The sequence below is a fragment of the Cataglyphis hispanica genome, chromosome 25, assembly GCF_021464435.1.
Source record: "Cataglyphis hispanica isolate Lineage 1 chromosome 25, ULB_Chis1_1.0, whole genome shotgun sequence".
NCBI classification, from domain to species: Eukaryota; Metazoa; Arthropoda; class Insecta; order Hymenoptera; family Formicidae; genus Cataglyphis; species Cataglyphis hispanica.
The window spans coordinates 1,510,054-1,534,183 of NC_065978.1; the positions used below are offsets into that span (position 1 = coordinate 1,510,054).

General features: G+C 36.5%; 1 protein-coding gene across 1 annotated transcript in view; it reads right to left on the bottom strand.

Moving 5' to 3' along the window:
• The window catches only part of LOC126858504 (uncharacterized), a 30,682-nt gene extending 9,430 nt beyond the window's left edge, over positions 1 to 21,252 (bottom strand). Inside the window, exons 1-2 of the mRNA XM_050608884.1 lie at positions 19,104 to 21,252; positions 1,017 to 1,137 (exon numbers count right to left, since the gene is read on the bottom strand). Coding sequence (XP_050464841.1) covers positions 1,017 to 1,137; positions 19,104 to 20,303 — 1,321 coding nt within the window. The 5' untranslated portion in view covers positions 20,304 to 21,252. The remainder of the gene's footprint in view (positions 1 to 1,016; positions 1,138 to 19,103) is intronic.
• Positions 21,253 to 24,130: the final 2,878 nt, after the last annotated feature.

Here is a 24,130-nt window from a genome sequence, read left to right on the forward strand (position 1 = left end):
CCAGAATCCTTGAAGAAACACGCTTTTAGATCTCGCTTCCGGCAAGCTTCTTTTCCTCCTACTGCGCGGGGAGGGGAGGGGAGGGAGGGGAGAAAGAATCGCGGGTGATCAATCGATCGATCGGCTGATGACGATCGAGGATCCGAATTGCGCTCCTCGTTTCGCGAAATCGCACTTTTTTTAAATGGGCCGCAAAGAGAATTACGCGAGACGCGAATTTGCGGAAAAGTTTCTAGCGGCTTCGGGGTTCGTCGACTCGGAAAGAAATAAATATTAACCGATCGCGCGAGTCCCTCTTTCTTTTTTTTTTTTTTTCTCATCTCTGGCGGCGAAGAGCTTTGCCGTTTTGCCTTTCCTCCTCGAAGCGCGATTTTTTATTGACCCCTCGTTCGCGGATCGATCACCGGAGAAGCGCCGCTTCTCCGCGAGTTGCGAAATCGCAGCGCGGGACTTCAATGCGTTCTAGCGCGAGAACGTGTCGAGTGACGTATCGACAGGTAGCGGCGGCGGATAACTGCATCGCGTTCCCCCTCCCCCTCCCCACCCTCTCATCACCCCCAGAACACCGTTTTCCGCATTTATTTTTGCTGGATACGTTGTACTGCGAATATGCGTGCGCGCAAGAGGTTTTTTCACTCGTATGCATTCGCACGCAAAACCGGCTCGTCTATTCGTATGAGCAAACTTCTAATTCATAGAAGCGGAAAAACGTAAGATCATTCCATCAATCGCGATCGGCGATTGTCTCTACATTTAACGTTTTTTTTCTAGTAGTAAAACCTAAATTTAGGAAATCTTAAAACAATCAACTCGCGTGATTAGAAAAATTATATCTTCCTTGAAAAATATCTTTACAATATATAATCTTTAAAGATATCTGTTCATATATAATTATTCGTATTACGGTGGCATTGCTTGTTTAGCAACATATGTAATGTTTAAATGTTTATTTACTTTGGCAAAATTGGATTTGACTTTGAAATGGATGCTTTTGGCAAAAGTTGAAGTGACTCTACCTGCGGCTTGAAATACGTGGAGATCCCGCCGTCTTCTAGGCTCCTGTCCGTCATGTAACAGCTGCATTTGTTTCAGGTACTCTCTGTGCGCTCTTTCGTACTCGGCCTGGCTCACGTTAGCCTGAAAACAAAACATCATAATGGTGTCTTTAAAGACACTTAACATCGACTCAATTGCTTATGTAATAACGTTGCGTTCTTAATAGCGGCAAGATAATTACAATGCATGTATGATGAAGAATAACTATCGGAAATGCGTTCTTAATCTTCTTGGAACTTTTATAAATAGAAATAAATAGAAGCAGCTATACGTTCCTTTTCTCGTTTAAGTTCCCTCGTCACTCCTTCGTCTTTTCATTTAGCATTTTCGTAATTTTTAGAGCAAAAACTATTTTTTTAATCAAAGCAGGTCATTAAGAAAGAATGAGAAATACTAAATAAAATTTCTTCAAATATAACAAAAACAAAACAAAAAAAAATAAAATTTTTTATTACTGTACTCAATAATAAGATAAAAATATAAAAAGTATAATAATAATAAAATATAGTTGCACAACATTAAATAATTCTTTCCGAAACAGCACTATTCATTGTGTTCGACAAATCTTGTGTTTTAGTTTTTTTTTTTTTGTTTAAGAAGTACTTTTTCTTTTAGCATTCAAAGATTTAAAAATTAAAATATTGCGTTTATATTTCGCTGCGCACGATCTGTCATGATGAATAAAATAAATTTCAGCCGATTTATATCCGCGAGAATGTAAAACTTTTCAAAAGGACGCCTGAACCCGCTGGCTGAACTTTCAGTTAGTTTAATTGATTCTCGGCTACAGTTCGACGAGGTTGACTCGTGATAAGCCATTTCACAGGCATGGCATCGAAATTATCTAATTTTCTGGGGTCACGACGCCGCACCGACTCTTCGACTCATTGTCAGTTAAAGACTCTTCCTCGTTTCTCCTTTCTTTCCCGTTCTCTTTCAAGATTTTTTTTTCTTTTCTTTCTCTCTCTTTCTCTCTTCCTTTATCTCCCTTTTTGTATTTTCTATTTGCATCTCGGCTTTCTTAATTTCTTCTCGCTTATCTCGCTCCCAACGAGGCTTCTTCAAATCCACTCTCGGTTACTTTTTCACGACGATGAAACAACTAGCGAATATACTCTTTTCCCATCTCGCTACAACCATGAGAAAGACCAGACGACGACGAGTCGGCGCTCGTAAAATTAGCTCGTTGAGGCCGTGACCATATTGACGCGATTCTAGCAGACGAGGGATAATGGACTACTAGAGGGTGTGAGAATTCTCGTAAGCCTCTCGTTCGCGAAGTTCAAAGAGTCGAGATAGTAAAAACTTTCTACTTTCCAAACAAGTTTTTTAAAGTAACTTTAAATCAAACATTTTTCTTCATTTACCTCAAACAATTAAAACACATAATACTTCATTCAAAAAGTTAATATGTCAAGCATTATGCAAATTTAATTCGGGAAGATGAGATATCCAAAATAATTGAACTGATTCGAAAATTCTATTTAAATATTTCTATTTTAAAATAGTTATATCTTAATCGATATTTCTTGCTTTTAAAAAGCAGAACTCTTTCTGAAACTATTTGTTTAACAATTTGTTAAACAACTATCAACTGTAGAACTAAAGATAAAGCCAGAACTTTCAATTATTTATTAAAATTTTCTATGAAATAATATGTCAGCTTTACACACACACACACACACACACACACACAAAGATTATATTTAAAATTATATATTCCATGTATTTATGCAATATAATGAATCATTTTTTGTGCTTTAAATTAAATTACTTTCCACAAATCTCTTCTGGTAAAAAATAATTACTATGACATCATAAAATCTCTCCGGTACACGAAGATGCATCTTGCTCGCTGCAGCAAACACAAAATTGCCATCATCAGTAGCAACCGGAAGTGGCGGCGTCGAAGCATAAACAGGAGACGACGCGCGAGCATGATGAATCATCGTGATCTGCGAAGAGACGCGACACGACGCGACGCGACACGGCGCCTCCGCAGTTTCTTTAAAGTCATTTAGCTACTCTTAAGAGCAGCTAAACTGCATTCAACCGGTAGCAAGTTCCGGTTGCAATTGGCGCGCAGAAAACAAATTTGTGGCTCGCGATTTGCGGGCGAAGGTGAGACGAATTATGCAACGTAGTGAGTCACAAGTCCGAGAAACGGTCAGACTTCTTCTCTCTCCCTTCAACGATCTCAATTTTCTCAATTATTACAAAATCGCCGAATTAATTTTCATGATTGACGTACGTCTTGCCTACGAAGAACATTGCAGTGAATCAACGACATTGGAAAAGAAGAAGATGAAGTTATCTTTATCGCTATCAAATATCATGCTATTATATGCTAATGTCGCGGAGCTACCAACTTGCGCGAAACGTGATTTACTGAGACGGAGAGAGAGAGAGAGAGAGAGAGAGAGAAAGAGAAAGAGAGAGATGATATATATTATACGATACTTATATTGTACATTATACATGCCGTACTCGTCATATTAATCGAGCGCTTCTCGTCTTTCTTCGCTAACACGTGACATGTAATATGTTATCAGGGTATCTACTCAAATTTTATAAGAAAATTACTAATTAAGAATTCCAGGTCCTCCATGTTTTTCCAAGGAATATCTACATATATACCACGATGAAAATTTTGTCTTAAAATTGCTCGCACGTGCGAAAAAAAGTTTTATACTTTGTACGCGGCAAATTTTTAGAGAGAAAGAGAAAGGGAGAGGGTGGCACAATCTCCGTTATAAATCTTTTATTATTCGATATTAAACATTTCTAGGATTGCAAAATTTATATCAGAGAGCCTTAATAGGCTCTCTGATATAAATTAATTATTAATATAATTATTAATATAATTTTCTGCGAAAAAATATTTCAACTCGAGTTTTCAATGCTATTAGTGTTGCAAAGTTATTTCAATTACGAAAACCATCGATTGTAAATTATATTGATTATGTGAGAACAGAAGTTGCGTTACCTGGTACAAATGGCAATTTACAATATTGTATCGTAAATATCTGCATATTAATATTAATGAGTATGCCATAACATTATTAATAATTCCTCTAACGACATTGTGCAACAATTATCAATGCCATTTTTCACATTTATGCAATGTATGCATCTGCAATATGACGGAGAATATTTCCAAAGTGCTCATCTTCGAAAAAAGATTTTTCGCTCGCAGCAGCGTGTATTTTCAATTAATTTTTCTTGCTCTTTCTGGTTTCTTTCAATTAATTTTTCTAAAACGCGCACACGTGCACGCAAGAGAGAGAGAGAAAGAGAAAGCAATTAAGAATATTTTATTGAAATTTTATTGAGCAGACGATTAATCATCTCGAATATATACTGTGTTTATCTCTCGATTATGCTGATATTATGCACAGGCCAGAAGAATTTATTCGCGGAGCAAATACTTAGGATATTTGAGATACGCGCAGCATATTGTGCATGTACGCATTTTGACATCGATTTTATTTACTTTGCTCGCACAAAATACATAAAGATCTCGTGGAGCGCGAAAGAGGTATCTTTTTTTCGTCCTGGGATCTCCCGAGCAGGAGCCAGGTCTCAATTTCGTGCAACAAGTATGTCCCGGATGTCTTCAATTGCGGGGCCTCCTGATTGACCAATGACAGATATCCGGATGTCGGATAATGACATTTCAGAGGCGCGCCAAACGTCTGGAATGTAGTGGATGATCATAATGAGATGCCTTATGGGTAGAAAACTATTTATATTGTTAATGAGTATGATCGTAAAGCATGAAGGCGGAGCTTGGCGCATCCGTTTATAAAAAAAAGACGTTGCGGTTTCTAAGAAAAAACACAACTAAAAATTGTAATATTTATTTTGAACAGAAAATATTAATTTCTATCTTACAAAAGAGTGTCGTGTGTGTATATTTTCAAACGTTCACTTTTTCTTTTTATATATATATAAATAGAAATTTAAAACAGAAGAATGTTTGTATAGGAAATTTTTATATAAAAAAATTGCAATCTTGTTGTAATCCGCGCGTTAATGTGCGTACAGCTTTAATTTATAATTATCGCAAGTAAAATTATTCTTATCCTTATCTCATCTCGGTATCACCATTATTTAATCGCGAGTCCTTCCACATTATCGGTACCGACGTCCGCCGAGTGACGTTAAAAAAAGACGTGAGAACTTTTCACGCAATCTCACGACTCCGCTTTGCGCGAGTCGGCTACGGCTTACGCAGTCGATGTGGCGCAATAATGCGCGTTAATTCCCTTCTTTCTTTATTTCTTATAAGCGTCGGAGAAGGCGCGTATACGAGTGACGGCGTTTTGAGAATAAACACGAAGGTAAAATGCAGCACCGATCGGTTGCGCACAGATTAATGCGTTGGGCGCGCGCATTTCCGAGGCTTCTATGTGCGTCCAAGCCTACAAGAACCCGGCACGTCGTCGTCGTCGTCGTCGTTGAAAGCCGCTTTCTCTTAAAATTTAAGCCAATCATAAATCTCGTTAGCGTCGATTCAAACCGTGCGATCGTCACGTTTGTTGGCGCGGCTTCGGCTCGCCTTTGTGTCATTTTCTCGGCGGCGGGTTTTCAATCTCACAGCCCTCTCTCTCTTTCTCTCTCTTTCTCTCACGAACAAGGGCATCGAGCAGGCAAAGCTATGGCTTATTGTATCGTATAGCAATAAGGTATATTTTATTAGAGAGTTTAATTAAATCGAAACATATGAGATTTTTGGGAGATCAACACGCTGACTTATACATATTACATTAATTTATTCTCTTATTGTTAGATTATAAATATTCGATAGTGTAAAATATTATACAGAATTTGTCTTCTAATAAAATTAATTTAATTAATTCAAATAACTGATATACCGATATTTGTAGATTACAAAGCAACTAATATAATTATTTTATACCACAGATTGTGTGAAATAAAATTATCGACGATGGATGTGTTGAAAAAATTACTAGTTTTTTTAATTAAGAATGTTTTGAAGAAAATTGTCTGTTTGTAGGCTGATTCATTTTGAATGACAACTCAGGAATATCGAACCGATTACTAGATTCGTTTGTCGCGGGGTTATCGAGAAGGACGTCATATAATAAAGACTAAAATAATAAATAAGAAACTTGCGTGGCGCAAGTTTCTCGTGCGATGCACTAACATAAGCCAGGCTGTAAATAGCGGTTTAGGACGATTAAGTTCTTCTTCGACTGTCGCCTTCATTCGTCCGTAAAGCGTGGAAATTTATTCGTCAAAGACATGTTTATCGAAACGATTCCGAAGATGCGAACAAATCTCTCGACGTTCTCCGATTCATAGATTTCTGGTTTTATGGGATTCCTTGAATCCATAGATATCGTATTGTTGCCTGCTTCCCTTGTTCAAAATTTTCATCGGATTAAGATATATACGCGATAAATGTCAAACTTACGCTTCTCTCGCATAAATTTTTTCACACTCGAATTATTTTATCTGCCTCGTACAATTATATAAATATTATCTTGAATTATTTTATCGCAAATTTTGTGTGTTGCGGATTACATATTCTGAATTATCGATATAAGATATTTCATTATTTTTTCAGTTATCTTTTTGCCGATAACTCGATATTCTAATGGCCAAAGTTAAAAATAAGATGCGAATTAACTTTTTAATGCCGTTCTATTTAATTTAAAGATCTGGAAGACAGAAAATGAGAGAGACATAGAAGTATACGTAACAATTGCTCAAGTGCTTCCGATAAATCCGACGATAAATGTCAACGAATTATCGTTCCAGAAATCCCATAAATATCCGACTCGCTCGCAAACATTGCGCGTATATTATATGTATTTGTGTTGTGTGCCAGGTTTTATCTTTCGGAAATTTATGCGTTCCGCGACCAACGTAAGCTGTGAGATTTGAGCAAACCATCACATGTCAATGATGTCCTATCAACACGACGAATAATAAAACAGCATAACATTATGTCACGACAATCTAACATCGCGTAGATTTTTTTTGGGGGAATAAATTTTATTCGACAAATTGGTTTTTTTAATTTTTATCACAAGTTTGCATTATTTAATTGAATTTAAAAATTTATTTTTTTTTTTTAAATGCGTGCAGCTTTTTTTATTATATTATATTATAAATGCGATAGTTTTGTGTATGATAAATTTTTCATGGGTATTACCCAAGGTATTACCCGGACATATTCAATGTACGTAAGATGCGCTAAAATTAAACACATTTTCCTGCAACAACATTGCATGTGATGTTTGTAAATTCCAGCAAAGTACGCACGATGACTATAATGAGATATATTACACAACATGAGTCGCAACGCGATATGGAGAATTGTGATAAATGATGTATGCTGTAGAAAAAGGAATTTATTAACTAGAAACAATTAATAAACGCGATCGACCGGTTTACTTGTTGCTCGGCCACTGTGAAGAAAAGCGAAACGAAATCGCGAGACAATCTGTACCAGAGATCCGATTAGCGAGGTTCCCACGAGATTTAATCTCTCGCCTTAACTAATTTGCCGCGGTTCTCTGTGTACTCTTGCTTTAATCACGGAACTGCGTCAAGGATTCTGCGACCGGATTTTACCTCGAGGCTTCGAAATAACATTGCTTCGTTCAGTGATGGCAAACATCGTAAACTTTGTCTTTTAATCCGACCATTGGCGGATTTGAATGATGGCGTTGCCTCTCTTAGCTACAAAATTAATAAAACGTTTGCTTCTTCAACAAATAATAATAAATGCTAGAAAAATATTTTCTTAGATTGGTGCGACATCTCTCTCGTTATTTGTGGCTTGTAAGCTAAAGTTTCTTTTTTTAATTTTTTTTTTTTTTTAATATATAAATTTTAATATATAAAATCTCTATATTCGCGCATTATCTTGCCATTTAAATCCAAAGCAATCCATCATAGCCTTTTCATATATGCGTAACCTTCTGGCATTCCATATGCAAATAGTGTATTTAACATTTATCGTATGGTGTTTTCTTTAGGAATGTGCTTCAACTAAAACTGTCATTCAACTATAACTGGCCATTGGTCATTGGTATAATAATCATATATCAAAAACGGTACTATTACGTTATATAAACTAAAGATTATACAACTTATCTCAAAGAGATCCTTTCGGTGACACAATTTCGTTTATTCCTTAGCAAAATTGTCATCATTTGTCCATTATTATCAACAGTCATCGCAACTTTCCAATTTTTGTCATTATACACATATATTTTTATTTAAAAAATTTTTGTTAGCGAAATATATAAGTCATGCATTAAAATTCTATTAATAGCATTACACATGAGATACAGTTCCCTATTAACTCCCTAAAGTTTAATTCGCGAGGAGTAATTTTCTTTTTCAACTGGATTTTTATTCGATTATTGATATCTCGAACATATTCGCTAAAAAAGAATAGTTTTAAATTCCAGTTTATAAAATCTATCGATAAAAAATAATGTAGTAACCCATATAAAAGTGAAAAATGTCGTTTATTCAACAACGATGATAAAGATCCATTTTTATTTATATCGATATAAAACAAAAATTACAATTAATCATTTCCACGAAAAGGCCGAACACTAATCATTGATTTCAAATCGATCGAATTTCTTTATTTATGGCATCAACGAGCATCAATGAAGCACTTATATAATGACGACAGGTGTTCTCGTGTGGGCGATTGTCTTTGGGTGGTCTCTCTTCGCGAGCGAAATTCAGACATATATCCGGAACCCCTCGTCGCATCTTTCCGTTTCATCTCGAGATTTCATAAGGCGAACTTTACGTTGGAATTTCCCAGCGACATTCAGATCTCACCTCCGGCTAAATCGCTCTTTAATCAACGGCAAAATCTTACTTATCACCAGGCAGATACTTTCGAATCGGCCGGGATACATCGTCCTTACGTCGACCATTGTGACGAATCGCGCCAATGTAAACCGGAATTTTATAGTAGGCGCGGAATTCTTGGAGAAAGCGTCGACACACACGGCGAAACTTAAATAATTCGACGAAGCCGATCGTTATTTATGACGCGCATTTTAATTCACGACCGTATTTGTAGCTGTTAGTTCGACAAGCCAGAAAATTTCAGCGTGGCACATAATATATAATTATATGAAATATGAATGAGAATTATATGAATATATAAAAATTTCAGAAAATAAATGATTGGTGAGAAATATAATTTAGAAATGATGATAATGAGTTAAATGTAATTGTGATTATAGAAACCGTTCTCTATCTCTCTATCTCTCTCTTTCTCTCTCTTCCTTAAGGCGGTATGCAGAGAGGAATAAATAAGACAAGTTGCTCTCATAAATCTTGATTTTAAAAATTAATCACTAATAAAATAAGATAAAAAAAAATTCTCAATTTTGAAGAGAAACTTATATATTCAAGTTTACGTACATAAAATTCACGAAATATTTCTATTGATCAAAAATATTGAAAAATTTGACAATTAAATAATATCAAAAATTCATTGTCTATAATTGAATAGGCTGAATTTGGATCAATTTCAACGTATGCATTAAAGCCTTATCCCGCTATAAATCGTCTCATTCATCGATCCCTCGACAAATAACATGAGTAAAACTCACAATATTACAAAAGTAATATAATCAATAATCAATCAATAAATAAAAAATTAATCACATCAATCAAGCATCGAAGGCATAGAAATGCAAATTCACCTCTCGTCTTTCGTCAAAGATCGAGGATCGAATTTAAAGTCAAATATTCGAATGATGGCGTCGTTGGTGCGATGTGATTTCAGATTGACATTAAAATTCGCTTGGACTAATGATCAATACCGATCTTCACACACGTGACATTATTTATTGACATGCCTTTGATTGAAATCATGGTCGGGACTTTCGAATCGTTAGAGAATCGCTTGTCGCACGAGCGTAATTTATTGCAACGTGTTATATTAAATAAATGACTTGTTTCTATTTCTAGAGTCGCGCGCGGAATTAAATGAACGATCTACATCTTGGGATGACGCGATTGCGTCAGCAACGGGAATCACCCGTCGAGAACAAGTTACAAAAGGAGTTACGGTTCGCGATTACGACATCCCCACGGTTGACACACCGATTACCGAGCGAAATTCATAAAACGTTTCGCACCTCGTTACTATTGTTCTTGTTAAACTTATTTCGGCCCGTATTTGACAATGAAATAAAAATGGTGTGTTTTCTCTCCTTTTCTCTTCTAGGCACGCACGCACGCACGCACGCACGCATGCACGCACGCACGCACGCACGCACGCACGCACGCACGCACGCACGCACGCATGCACGCAATGTCAACGGCGTGAGAACGCTAACGTTAGGTAAGGCGTTGTAGTATTTAAAGGTTAATCTTTTCACGGAATCATACACAAAGTAATTGCCTGACATGCATTTGCAGAATACTGAATTGTTGTAATCCTTGATAGCGGAATCTCGTATCGTGTAACTCTTGCTAATATCATTTAACATTTGTATTTGTATAGAGACTTCTTTGCAAAACATTTTAATATCTAATTAATGCTAAAGCGCTGTACACCTTGGCATTAAATCTTCTTTTACATTTAATCATTTCATTCGATTAAACTTTCTTTTGGATAAATATATTTTGTATAAATATGCTCATATATATTATCTCTATTAATATCATCTTGCAATACATTTATATAACTTATATATATTATATTAATACTAAAAGATATATAAATATCAAAGCATATATTTCCATCGATTTGAATGACATTTTATGCCATGCTTCCTTCTGAAAAAAATCCTGCAGACGCCCTTTCGAATATATGTATGATAGAGAAATATCGCGATTCCGTATCGGAGCCGTATATGAAATAGCGAATAATTACTACTACGTTAAATTCGATAATTTTACGCGATATGCGCGTACCGAATTGCATTGTAAAAACGTTGTAAAACACTTTGTATCAGCAAAGAGTTTATCTCACTTCATAATTTCTTGAGTGGCGCGATGCGGCAGATGGTTGGCTGGTTGCATGCGGCTTTCACGTTTCACAATAGGAAGACGAGAGCGACGTTGTGTCGCGCACGAAGGACTGGGTTGGTGGTATAATATTAAATATCACTTACATAAACTGCTGCTGCGCTGTGCACGCACGCACTCACGCACAGCGAATATGTGCACGCGAGAGAATATGCGTGTACCGGCGACCGCGCGCACGTGGAAGAGAGCTCGTTTCGCGCCACTTATTATACCGCGGGAGCAACAGGAGCAATGCCGTTGTGGCTCGCACGGCAGCGACGGCACGCACGTGCTTATGCATGCGTAAGCGAAAGTGGGGCAACAAGACGGGGACCACCCACGCACGCGTGTCCTAATACCGTATCGGCGCGAGGATGCGCCGATGATCCTGAGGATAGCGGCAAACTACGTGTATTCTCGATTCGCAATTTCGTGAAACGCGATTCGTAATAATTCATGGAAATTCGTCGTTTGTTATTATAGATCCTCCGCACACTATTCGTCATCGTTTTAGCGAACATAATTTATCGTGATATTTCATCAAACGTTTAGGCAGGCGTTTCTGTTCAATTTCTATAAATCATGAATGACGATGTTTTTATTTTACTTTCTTACTTGCCGACATGATTCATAAAGACACATAAATAATCACGAATTTTCACACATGAATCAACAAATAGATTGATTCCCGTTGATTCATATAGCATGGAAATTTGTCTTCATGTTAAAGAAGTAAAATAATGATGAATTATAAACTATGATGACAAGAATCGCGAAAGTGGAGGATGCCGCATTAGCGAATAATGAGTTTCTATGAATAACTATGAATCACGAATGGCGAATACACGCACCTGTTTAATGATGCTATAATCTAAATATTAATAATTTTTGGAACGAACATCGAATGTCTAAATACATACATTTATATTTTAATACATACAATATATATCTTAAATAATTTCACAAAAAATTTCCTTTGATCTTTTAACAATATTATTATTAGATGTAGTATGAGATAGTTTTTGTTTCGGCGATAAAAATATCTTAAAATGTTTCTAATATATATATATACATATGATCACGTACAGATAAAACAAATTTCCAGACTTAATAGATATCTCAACTAAGAATTAATATATGTATATAAATATTTTTCTAATATTATATATATTATGCAAGATTTATAATTAATAAATAAAAAAATTTTATAAAACTATTGATATATTTAATTATTCTTTTATATTTCTTTCTTTTTTATATTAATCAAAAATTCAAATTTTAATAAAGTTGCAAAATCTTATCGATTCGATTAAATTGTATCGTTTTGTAATATTTGCATAAGCCGCCTACATTTCAATGCAAGATAAGTATCTATCTATAAACATGATCAATTAACTGTAATTTGGTCAACGGCATTAATTTGAATTCTATATACCCACGCTTTTACATTGTTCACGTCGGAACTGACAGTATTGAAACAATTATACTTAAAGCCGGTGTAACCACGTGTGGATGCATGACACCTGTTGCATGTGAAAGATCAACAAACGTTGCCAGAGTAATTACAATCAATATATGTATAAATTTTCGTAATTTAATAAACAAAGATGTTTCTTATTATTATCATAAATTTTTTTTTAAATTTGTGTCGATAAAAAAATAGTACAGCCAATACATTAAAAAGATTATATAATCAATATTAAAATATTTAACAAAATTCCAAATTATAAAATAATAAAATAATTGTTATTCAGAAGAAAATCAATAATAATAAATGAAAAACAAAAGTAAACAAATCTAAATACTAAACGCATAATTAGACATTTTAAAAATAATTTCTATGAAAATTAGTAATGAAAAATAATTTAAAAAGCCTCAGAACTCGTGCACATATTAAAGAATTAATGTTCACGTTTGCATCTCGTCAATTTTCTAGGGAAGGATTCGTCTATTTTACTTTGGAGCCGTTCATTAATCACCTGATGCAAGAGAGACGCGCGTTATTGAGAGGGGAAAAGACTCGCGAAGCCGAGCACGGGATGCGCCGCTTTCGTTTTCAATGCACGCGTTCGGCAGCATTGGCACGAAATGGCCGGGTCGAGTAAAACGCCCAGGATTGGATAATGACAAGCCGCCTCGCGAGGTAATTTCACAGAAGACGAAGACTTATACTACATTCTGTCGGCACATACTACCACATATCGTGGCTGGCCACGAAGCACGCCATTAAGCGCAATGACGTACCAAAGTTGCCATCGCGACTTTCCGCATAATGACACTGTTAGTAAAAAAAAAAAAATAATAAAAGCTTTACATTTTTACTCTCTCCACGCGGGGAAGCCATGTTATAATGTAATGCGGACATCGTGCCAATTCAGTTAAATAATTATTAAAATTTCTAGTATAGCATGAGTTAAAAGTCCTCGATTCTTATATCGTTCAGTTTACATCCATTTTTATATTTTTAATGGACATCACAAATTAATCATTTGCTATGTTTTTAATTTATTAGAGGAATTTTTTTTACGAATAAAAAAAAACAATAATTTTTCCTTAAATATAAATCTATCGTCTTCTATCTATAATATTATATTATTACACTCATTTTTAGCGAACCTCAAAACCTGTTCTACAAATTCCTAGCTAACATTAAAAACAATCAGATGATATTGAAGTAAGTGAAGTTGATTACAGCGTTACAACCTCGAGTTATGCCGACGATATTTAATCAAACCGCCGTTTGCACTCTCAAGGAGCAGACGCTCAATGTTTGAGAGAGTCCAGAGCTGGAATAAAATATTCTCCGAGAGCATTCCTGATTTAGTATTGTTATCTTGATTACTCGCGCGAGCCGCACGAAAAGTTGACGTTAGCTAATTGCGTCTCTCTCACGGTTACCTGCCGGTTTGCCCCCTTTCCCTTTCTCTGCGAATGTCTTCCCTGGAATGCGGTCCTCGATCTGAGGTCTGGAGGCGCTTAGGTGTATTCCTTGACACACTTAATTACGCGATGGGATATCCACGATGTACGCGACATAGAGATCTCCGCCTTTTTGCCTGCCTGCCCGCCCGCCCGAGTAAATAGGTAACGACTTCTCGCGTCTTCGGTTTCTTTCTTCACTTTTGCCGCCGCCGTCGACGGCAAAGTCGTCGGGTGCATTTGCAGGATAAAAAGCGCGTATGCGTCAGCAATGAACCCTTCGAGACAGGCGTTCGAGCGAAACGACGTGGAAGCGACATGAGAAGACGAGACGAGAGAGACCGGGGAAGCCTCGACGAAGACCGAGCTTCCGTTTGTCTTCTTTATTCCACCTCTTACTTTTTTTTCTCGTTTAACTCTCTCTCTCTCTCTCTTTCTCTTCTTTGTGCAGCTCATTATGCTCCTTTTAGCGGACACGTGTGCCTTTTCACCGAGCCGACGAATCTTCTCTTTAGTCACAATTTCACAGAGACTTCGAAACAAATCGGGACACGTGAGATTAAAAGATTGTCCGTGAGATCAAAAGAATGAGACAATGCTCTATCAATTATTGTCTTCTCCGATAAAACGTTCGATTCAAAAATCGAAATCCAAACAGAAGAATCAGGCAATACGTTGAAAATATAATTCGATTCGCTTGTCTTTTCGAAGTATCTTGAGATTGATCCTGATATCTCGCAAGGTTCCGGAAATATATCTTTCCGAAAAGAAGATATCATCATCTTAAAGTATTTCATCCTAGATAATCGACGGAGACAATGTTCTGGACAATTTATCCTCCCGAGATAACATCATTCCGAAGCATTTCGATTCAACATTGAAGGAATGAGGTCACACACGACGCGACAAGATTGGAACTACATTCTTTTTAAAATGTCATCGTTCCAAAATATCTTCTTATCCCCCCTATCACTACCAAATATCTTATTTTTTCAGTGAAATGCACATCTCTTATCTTTTCATTTATTTGGCAATTTTACGAGAAGAATAGAACGCTATTTACACAGGATAGATAATAGAGTACAAACGATTATTATCGATATTCCTTATTAAAACATATATATATGTATAATATCTTATTCCTTTGGCAAAATTTCCGAAAATGCATCGTTTTCAAAGTACCTCATTTTTTAATATACCAATATATTAATAACCATATTATATAATATATTAATATATTAATTCTTTATTTTTTAAATCTTTGAAAGTTTTGGCAGTTTCGTTTATAATCAAATCTAATTTATTTACATTTTTATAGCAAAACATTTGAAGAAATCTTATTTGAATAGATATAAAATAAATTTCTTTACAGCAGCAAAGTGCATTTTTCGGCTTTGATGCAAAGTAAACGTTAATGCCTATATAAAATAAATATCAAATTTAAGTAAACTCGGCAGAATTTTTGCACGAAAAATCAAGAAACAGCAGATGCATTGCCATATTAAAAAGTAGGATATCCAGAAAAGATTTCCGGAAACTCTGCCAAAGAAAAAAAGATATTTATTTTTTGACAAAAAATAGAGAGAATGCCGATCTATACCCTATTTATATAAAATATTATATTTATTATATTTATATAAAATTTATATAAAATACTCCATGTACTTTTTGATATTAAATTCTCTCCTTCTTTCTCGCGGAGCGCACTTAAATCACTGCTTTTTAGGGGTCTCTTTTCGAATGGCGTCCTTAAACAAATGAGTCCTGCAATAGCAAGTTTCAATGATACGTAAATCAATTTGCGAGATATGTACAACCGGTGTTGCGTACATCGCATATACATCGAGGACTTGTTGTACGCAATAGAGACGAGATGAAGCCGCTCATGGTGCGAAGATAAAGATCGCTCGCGCATATAATTCGACGTTATCTATGACAGGAACTGCATTCAGTCGTAAGACTGTTTATCTTGGTCGGCACTTGACAAAGGGACAGCGATTATTAGCCACGTCTAGGCAAACAGCGCGCATATATGTGCCAGATCGCGCGTTTCCGCGGATATACGGTATATACCGACTCGTGTACCATCGTGCGAAATATATGCGAAGTTTCCGAAAGCGTATAAGAGTATCTACCGCCAGCACACTCTGTCGAAATGATTTTTTCACGCAGAGATTAGGCGCGCATTCCCATATTTCCCGTTAGATCATATTCCCGTATTCTTGGAAAGGGCGACTGTTTTTCGCGAAGTTAAGAAATATTTTCTCTAAGATTGTGATCCATAAAATCCCTTTAAACATTTGACAATTTGTATATTTTCTACTTTATTAATTTAATATATAATCAATAAAATTAATTATTATAATATAACATAATAAATAAAATAATAAATAAAATGTAATAAAAATAAAATTAATGTAGATGTGGGGTGTCGTCTACAAAGTTTGTGAAAAAATTCTCTGAAAATTCCATGATTTTTTGTCGGTATTTTTATTCGAAATTCCAGATAAAGAAAATATTTTAAAGATTTTTTTTTTTTTTAGTACAACTTTCAAAAGTGAGATGATTTTTTATTCCATGCATTTTCTAATATTTTTCAATTACACGAAGAAAAAGCACAGAACTACTTAAGTCTCAAGTGCTAAATTTGCAAATGTATTAAAAAAGAATTGAATAGCTTTCGTAAGATAAACATTCTTTACTTACATATTTTCATTTCTTTTTTATTATTAAAAATAGAAATAAAAAAATATATTCTACATATTCAATGTTAGGTTTTGTCAAGATATGGAATATATAAATAGAGACAGATATAGATTTATAATATATTTTAAACACATAATTCACAACTTGGCAATTTGCCGACTGTTTATAATATAATATAAGAGCAAAATTATTGAAGAGAGAATTTTTTCAAATATTCCCCGAGATCCAATAAAATTCCACGAAAATTGCTTTTTTCTTAGGTACAAAAGAAATCTCTCTAAAAATTGCACGTTTTTCTAGGATGCAGACAGCCTCTGTCTAGCGCGGCATAAAAAAAGTAATCGGAGGGGAAGCAGTCGAAGGGATTAAGAATACCGGCCTTCCAAGCGCGCACGTTTCGTGCGAGTATTTATACGAGACTAATGATCTGACCGATCACGCGACGTGTCACGTGTCCCCCTGGAATGGCATTGTCGTGCTTTTTCATCGCTCGGATAGAACGCGAGTGCTTACGTGTGCAAACCTTTTTCAGCCTAACCGCGATGTCAACGAACCTCGGAGGCTCGGACGAGCCTCGCTAAGGTCCGTTCGTCCGTACTTCGCGTGCGGACGTGAATCTCTCGTGATCGGGTCGCTCGCTCGGCGACTTATCCGTATAATTTACATGGCGATCTCTAAATACCGGAATATACCGGTGCATGGGAATCAATGAACATTACGTACTCGGCGTTTGTGTAAGCATCGCGCGAGGACATCTGGATTTATACTATCTATCCTTGAAGAGTTTCGGAGTAAGATACTTGTGTACGTATATGTGTGTCGTGCATCACGCGCGCGTTTATAATTTATAACATTTATTTTCGGATCATATCACGTTGCGCTTAAAGCTGACTTTGATCGAGGAAAAAAAAAAACCCTCTTCCTCTATCTATAACACAGATATATAATTATAATCTATAAAAGGCGATACACAGTGCTCGTACGCGCATGTGCGAATCGCTAAGTTTGGCTCATTCAATTCAGACAATTTAAATATAATATTACTTACGCAAGACATAAAGATATATATATAATATATGTACTTTAAATATAATTTAGTATTTAAAATGAGTTTTTTTTTTCCCGAAAAAGAGAAATATATATGTAGGAAAAAATATCTAATCTTCGAAATTCGTAGCAAAGCTGAAAATGTCTTGTATGTCACGTCGCACAGATTAGTGTATAATTTGCATGAATTTATTTCTTTATAGAAATAGAGGTGAAAGACGCGAAGTAAGGTCGGTTGCACTTTTTGACATGCAAGAGGAGCTAGAAGGAAAGTGTATTATTTTATTCGAGTAATCTCAACAACGCGCTGTCCTCGAGCAACGAACTCCAAGGCGCGAATGAGCACGAGCGACGTCGTTGCCGCGTACGACATCTCTTATCTCTCTCGTCATTGTAATAATTTAGGATTTATCGACTTTTTTGCCACCGCCGGATCACCGATATAAACGCGGCGAGGTCTCACTTTTTTTTTTACGCGATCGATTTTATTTGGTTCACGCAATAACGCGCATATTCAGTTTGTTCTTATACAACACACAAGTTGCTCCTAACATCAACTTCTTTGATCACGATCTGAAGACGTCTTTTCTGAAGATGTGATCTCCTCTCAACAAGTATTTCAATTTATCTTCTCAATTTCTAATTGTCAATGTTATTAAAGTTTTATCGAAAATAAAAAATGCAATATTTTTTGTTATCTCTGTCTCTCTTCTTCTCTCTTTACCTATTTATCTATCTGTAGCACTAAAAAGATTATTTCACAAAGATGCGTGCTTTCTTGAATGTAACTTTAAAATCTTTATTGTGTCCAAATATAACTTTATTCATGAAAACTCCAGTCTAGAAACTATCAAAATAATTCATACGATAAAAAAATGCAAAGAATTTTCAACATGCTATGTCGATTATATTTTTGCATCATTTTCGTCTCGAATTTCATTCTCGTCTACATATATTGTCCGAAAAGACAATAAAAAATATTGTAATTGTGAAATTTATATCATTTTCTATGGAAGAAAATTATTTTAATAATAATCTTTTCTTTAAAAATTCTCTCTATCAGTTGAAACAGAGAGAGAGAGAGAGAGTGAGAGGGGGCGAGGGAGGGAAGGAGGGAGGGAGAGAAAAAGAGAGAGGGAGAGGGGGGAGAGAGAGAGAAAGAGAGATAGACAGACAGAAAGTAATAAATAAATATAAAATTGATTATAGTAATGGAATATTTTTTTAGTACACATACCTAACCTAACCATACTGCTAATTATATATTTGATTAGGACTGAAAATGCAATCATATGACGCTTTTTATTCTCGCAGAATATATTATTAATATTATTAATAAGTCTTACCTTCGAAGGATCAGGTATCCTCTGAAGTCCAAGACCTTGCACAATGCTGCTTCTGATAATCTCTAACTCGTTGCCGAATTTTTTTCTCGGTATCGCCAGCTCCTCCTCTTCGATGCCATCCTCAAAGATGTCCATCACCTCCGAAGCCGATAACGACGACGACGACGATGACGGCGGCGCGGTCAGCACTACATCGCAGAGCAAACTCATCACGAGTAGTCCCAGTAGAAAAGCTCGTAGAACGAGGCCGATCCTTGGCAATCTCCAATACGTCTTGATCCGCCAGGTTTGTCCACCGCGATCGATTCTCGCCGGGAATCGCGGTGAAGACGATGCGTTTCTTCGATGTACTATCTCTTCGGCGAAGATACACGAGGATTTAATGAAACCGATCAGTCTAGCGGAATTGCAGATATTATTATCGGGCGAAATGTTTTCCGCATCGATGCCGATACGATCTCGATTCTTGAGAACAGTTCTCGGCGATCCGCCGACGTGTGCGAACGCGTTATTTACGGTACTATCGGATAAAATACATGCATCACACATGGAAACTTGATTGGCGGTACATGCGGACGGAACGGAGAATCGATTTCGATCCTCACGTCTGATTGTAATATTATCATCCACTGTACTACATGGTACTTTCTCGATATCCGTGACATCGATCGGCGCAATGACAGATCTGTCACGAGTTAGCGAGCAGCTGACAGCACGTCGACGATTTCGCCGCTCGATGAATGACGAACGTCTGGTGATATCATCGCGGCGGATCGCTCGATCGCGGGCTCGTCTGCGCGCGAAATACGAAGCGACGTGGACGCTCGAGACGCAACAAGTGCGACGATCCTCGACGGCAACCCTGGCGCTCCAACGTTCCGCGTCCGTCCCAAGAATGTTGCTCCGCTCGACGAGATCACTTCGGGCGACATTGCTTATCGCTGTCCTCGTCGCCTCAACGATCTCCGAGATCGGATGTTCGCGCGCGCATTCTCTCCTCGGCAGGCCGTTGCCGAGTATCGACGCGATAAGGAATCGACGATCGCGATCGGCGGCAGCGCTATCGGCGATCGCGCCACTCGTCGCGCTGGACCCGACGACAATCGCCGCCGTTGCCGTCGTTCTCTCCTCCCCTTCGCTGTTCACCCTGACGTTGTCGCGAGTAGTATCACTTCGAGGGATTATTAAGAGCTTGCCCATAGCCAGGGACACGGTCTCGTGGCCGGTTTCACGCCGGCTACTTATTATCGGAGCGCGTGAGGGCTTGATTTTATATATTTCAGTTATTTGTCCTCCAATAAACGTGCACGATATATATTTTGAAAGGATCAATTCTCTTCGATAGATATATGATATCCTTGCTGCGATTAACTTCAGTTAATTTCGGTTACATCCACCTATGATCATCGTTCTTCCACGAAGTTTGGAAATCACGTCCAGCTGCTTCGACAAGGAAATATCTTTCCGTGAGAGGGAAAGAGAAAGGAAGACTGGACTTGTTTCGCTGGCGCGATCGAGCGAGGTCTCCGATCGATCTTTTTCTAGGTGCCGGCACGTGGCATACTAAGAGCGCTCCGCGATGCGAAGATCCGTGCACGAGCCGGATATTCGATGGGGAAATCTCGTCGCAATAATGTACCTCTTCTTCTTTCCATTGACGAACGATAACGACGACGACGACGACGACGAAATCATCGCGTAATAAGAAGCGATCACGATTAATAGCGAATAATGGATTCAACTTGTAACAATATCGCGGAGATTCTCCTCGATGATATTGTTATTCTTGCGAGCGGAGTAAAGAGACGAGATAAAACACTTCACTTTCCTCCTCGTCGTTTATTGCTATTGAATCTCTTCTTTCTTTCTCTCCCTCAACAACAGGAAGGAAAGCGCGAGGAGATCCACCTTGTACGAGTGCCGCGTGTCGACTGTCTGCCGCTATGATATTGCGTGTGTATATATCCCAGTGAGTCTGCGCTCTCTCTCTCTCTCTCTTTTTCTCTCGCGCTCTCTCTCCCTCCGCGGCGCGCCAGCGCTTCATGCAGGACAAGGGTGAGAGAGAAAGAGAGAGAGAGAGAGAGAGAGAGAGAGAGAGGAAAAACTAGCGAGCGTCAAAGGTGTGTTGTTGAATGGGGTAAATAGGAGCAGGGCATTTTTTCTTTCATATAAAGAGCATACGAGAAACATATAAAATATATATAAATATTAATCTTCAGTCCTTTACGATCCAAAAACCAAATGGATTTTTTATATCTGTAAATTTTTATAAAGAAACGAATGTAATTCGATAAAATGTATTTTTGTTTATATGTAAATTCGTATTTTTTCGGAAATGACAATAATATTATTACTTCCTTATAATTAAAATTGTTATTTAAATTGATATAGTAGAAATATTTTTTAAATTTCATTCAAAAGAAAGACACATATTTTCTATAGCAATAATATATTTGCATTTTTATATGTATCTTAAAAATAATGTCTAAAATGACAGATTTCATTAAAATGGAGCATTTTGCATGTTACACCAATTTACAATAAAAAAAAAAGTGCTGAAACGGGAGATATAACGAATATTATCAGACATAGTATCTGTTCTATTTCAAATGCAGAAAGTCTAGGAAAGTGTAAATGAAACAAACAAACCTGGAGTCTGACTCTCGAAGTTTGCATGCGATTATTTTCATACAAGATTGTATATTCGAAACTCACTTTTGTATATAAAAGTTTCGTATGTGCTCAAGAATTAACAGATTTTATTCGTGATTGTATGTTATAAAGGCCTAACAAATCTAACTTTACGAATGCAAATTTAATGAAATAATTTGAATCCTTCCAGTCCTAATCACTTACGTTCTCTCACAACAAAAAGGCGAAAGGTTTTTGCTACTTTCCAATATTCTTCTTCATGATTTCCATCGAGTCGATCAAATTTCGATCGTCAAATTTCGATTCTCATCAAATCTCGATTTCTCCGAGAGCGCGAACGACTTTCTCGCAGTGCCTTAAATGCAACGCGTCTCAAGTTCAATTACATGAGACGAAGTATGAAGTGATCGAATACTCTTCGCCCACCCCCTCCATTCCCCTGTCTTCTCGTAATCGTTAAATTCATCTTCGTTTGAAGTTTAATTGCGAGGTATAATCGAGTCTCGACGGCGACCTTCTTGTTGATTTATCCTTCGACGGCGCGACGAGGCTTCGTATTAAGTTTCTCAAGAGCGCGACACCGCATTTACTCTTAAACGAGTTTTTTTTTTTCCTTTTTTAAAGCGAAAGCACAAAAAGGATCAGCTGGCGATCGGACGCAATTAATGTTATTATAATTTCTTTCGTTTTTCTAATGTGCACGCTTTGTTATCTCTTGTTACTCTTTAACTTCAATGTTTTCGTCAGAATTTTTGCAGACAATATGCGCAAAATATAGGAACGTAACAAAAATTCATGGAAAAATTATAAATCTAATTACACGATAAATTATATATAATTTAAATTTTTTATCTTACTTAGCATAACACATATATTTAGACAGAAAAAATAATGATGAGGAGTCTTACAATTAGAAATCGCGGACAATTAAAGCAGAAAAATTGCAAGGGGACGTGTCATCATATTTGTATATACAGCCTTGTTTGCGTGCCACAGAAGGTACGGAATAGAAATTATACATCCGCATTGTGACTTCTGACCCGCGATTATTCCAATCGCATAACCCCGAGCCTTCGATTTTCTCGTTAGCGTTCCACTTTTCTTCCGGTGATAACGAGCGATCATGTCACATCTTCGGCTTTCGTCAAGTTCCGTCATTTATCTTCACCACGCGCGACAACACTATTTTTCTATTAATTATAAAAAATACATTTCATCAAAGAGAATTATCGTTGTCTTGCGACATCTAGATTCTCCCATATTTTGAGTGAGATCTAAATCAAATATATAAAAAACTGTTCTAAATAGTTATTTTAAAATTATTTAAAAATTAAAAATGATATTTTTAAACAAAAAAAGTAATAATTTATATATATGTAAAGAATTATTTTATGTATAATTTTATTTTAATTTTTTACTATTGTCTTTAGAATAAGAGATATACAACTTCATCAGATATACAATATTTTTGAACAAAAGAGTTCAAAATTTGAACTTACAATTATTACATAATGAGATAAGAAATAATTTCCTAGAATTGTAGCGGTTTCTTTGTGAGATGCAAAAAGGAATGATGTGATTTAGGATGAAGTTCATATTGAGAAGAGCAAATTTTTTAAAAAGATTCACATATACATATATTAAGAATTTCTCAGATTCCTCTAAAATAATTGCATTTTTGAATATACGGGTATAATGTATGTAATAAAAAAATAAGAACAAAAATTTTTAGGAAAATGGATATTATTTTAATTTTTATATTTTTTTAAATGAATGAAGAAAATAATTAATGAAAAAAATGTCCAAAATTTTATAGTTCAAGTTTTTTGCAAGAATATGAGAAAAACAGATTGATTGTAAAGAGATCTCGCGCGCAAACTTTCGCTTGTAAGCTAGATGAATCGATACAACCCTTGGTTGTTAATCATCAAGAAAGTCAGCGGGAAAATTAATCATAAAAAAATGTAGACGAAGCGAGTGGTCTATTGATCGGCGCGTGACGATTCGGGCTTTACGCGCGTCCTCGTAATGGGGATCGAAGTTCTCACGTGTGCACGTGATGGACGAACGGTAGGTGGGTGCTGTTATCAGGTATAATGTTCTTAACCTCTTTCGCTTCACACATATATACACACAGTTCGAACAAAATAAAAGCGTGACCGCGATGGAATCCCCGAATGAAGTCACCTCCCGGAAATCGCCGATCGATTTCGGGGAAGCTGTTGCTACGGTCGCGCGAATGTGACACGTGCGAGTCCCTCGCCTTTTTTCGCGGAAGCGACGGTTTTCGCGTGATAATCCGTTAATCTCGCATTAGCGAGATTCCGAATAATAATTAAGTGTCGCGAAGAGCGAACAGACAATCTCCCGGAAAT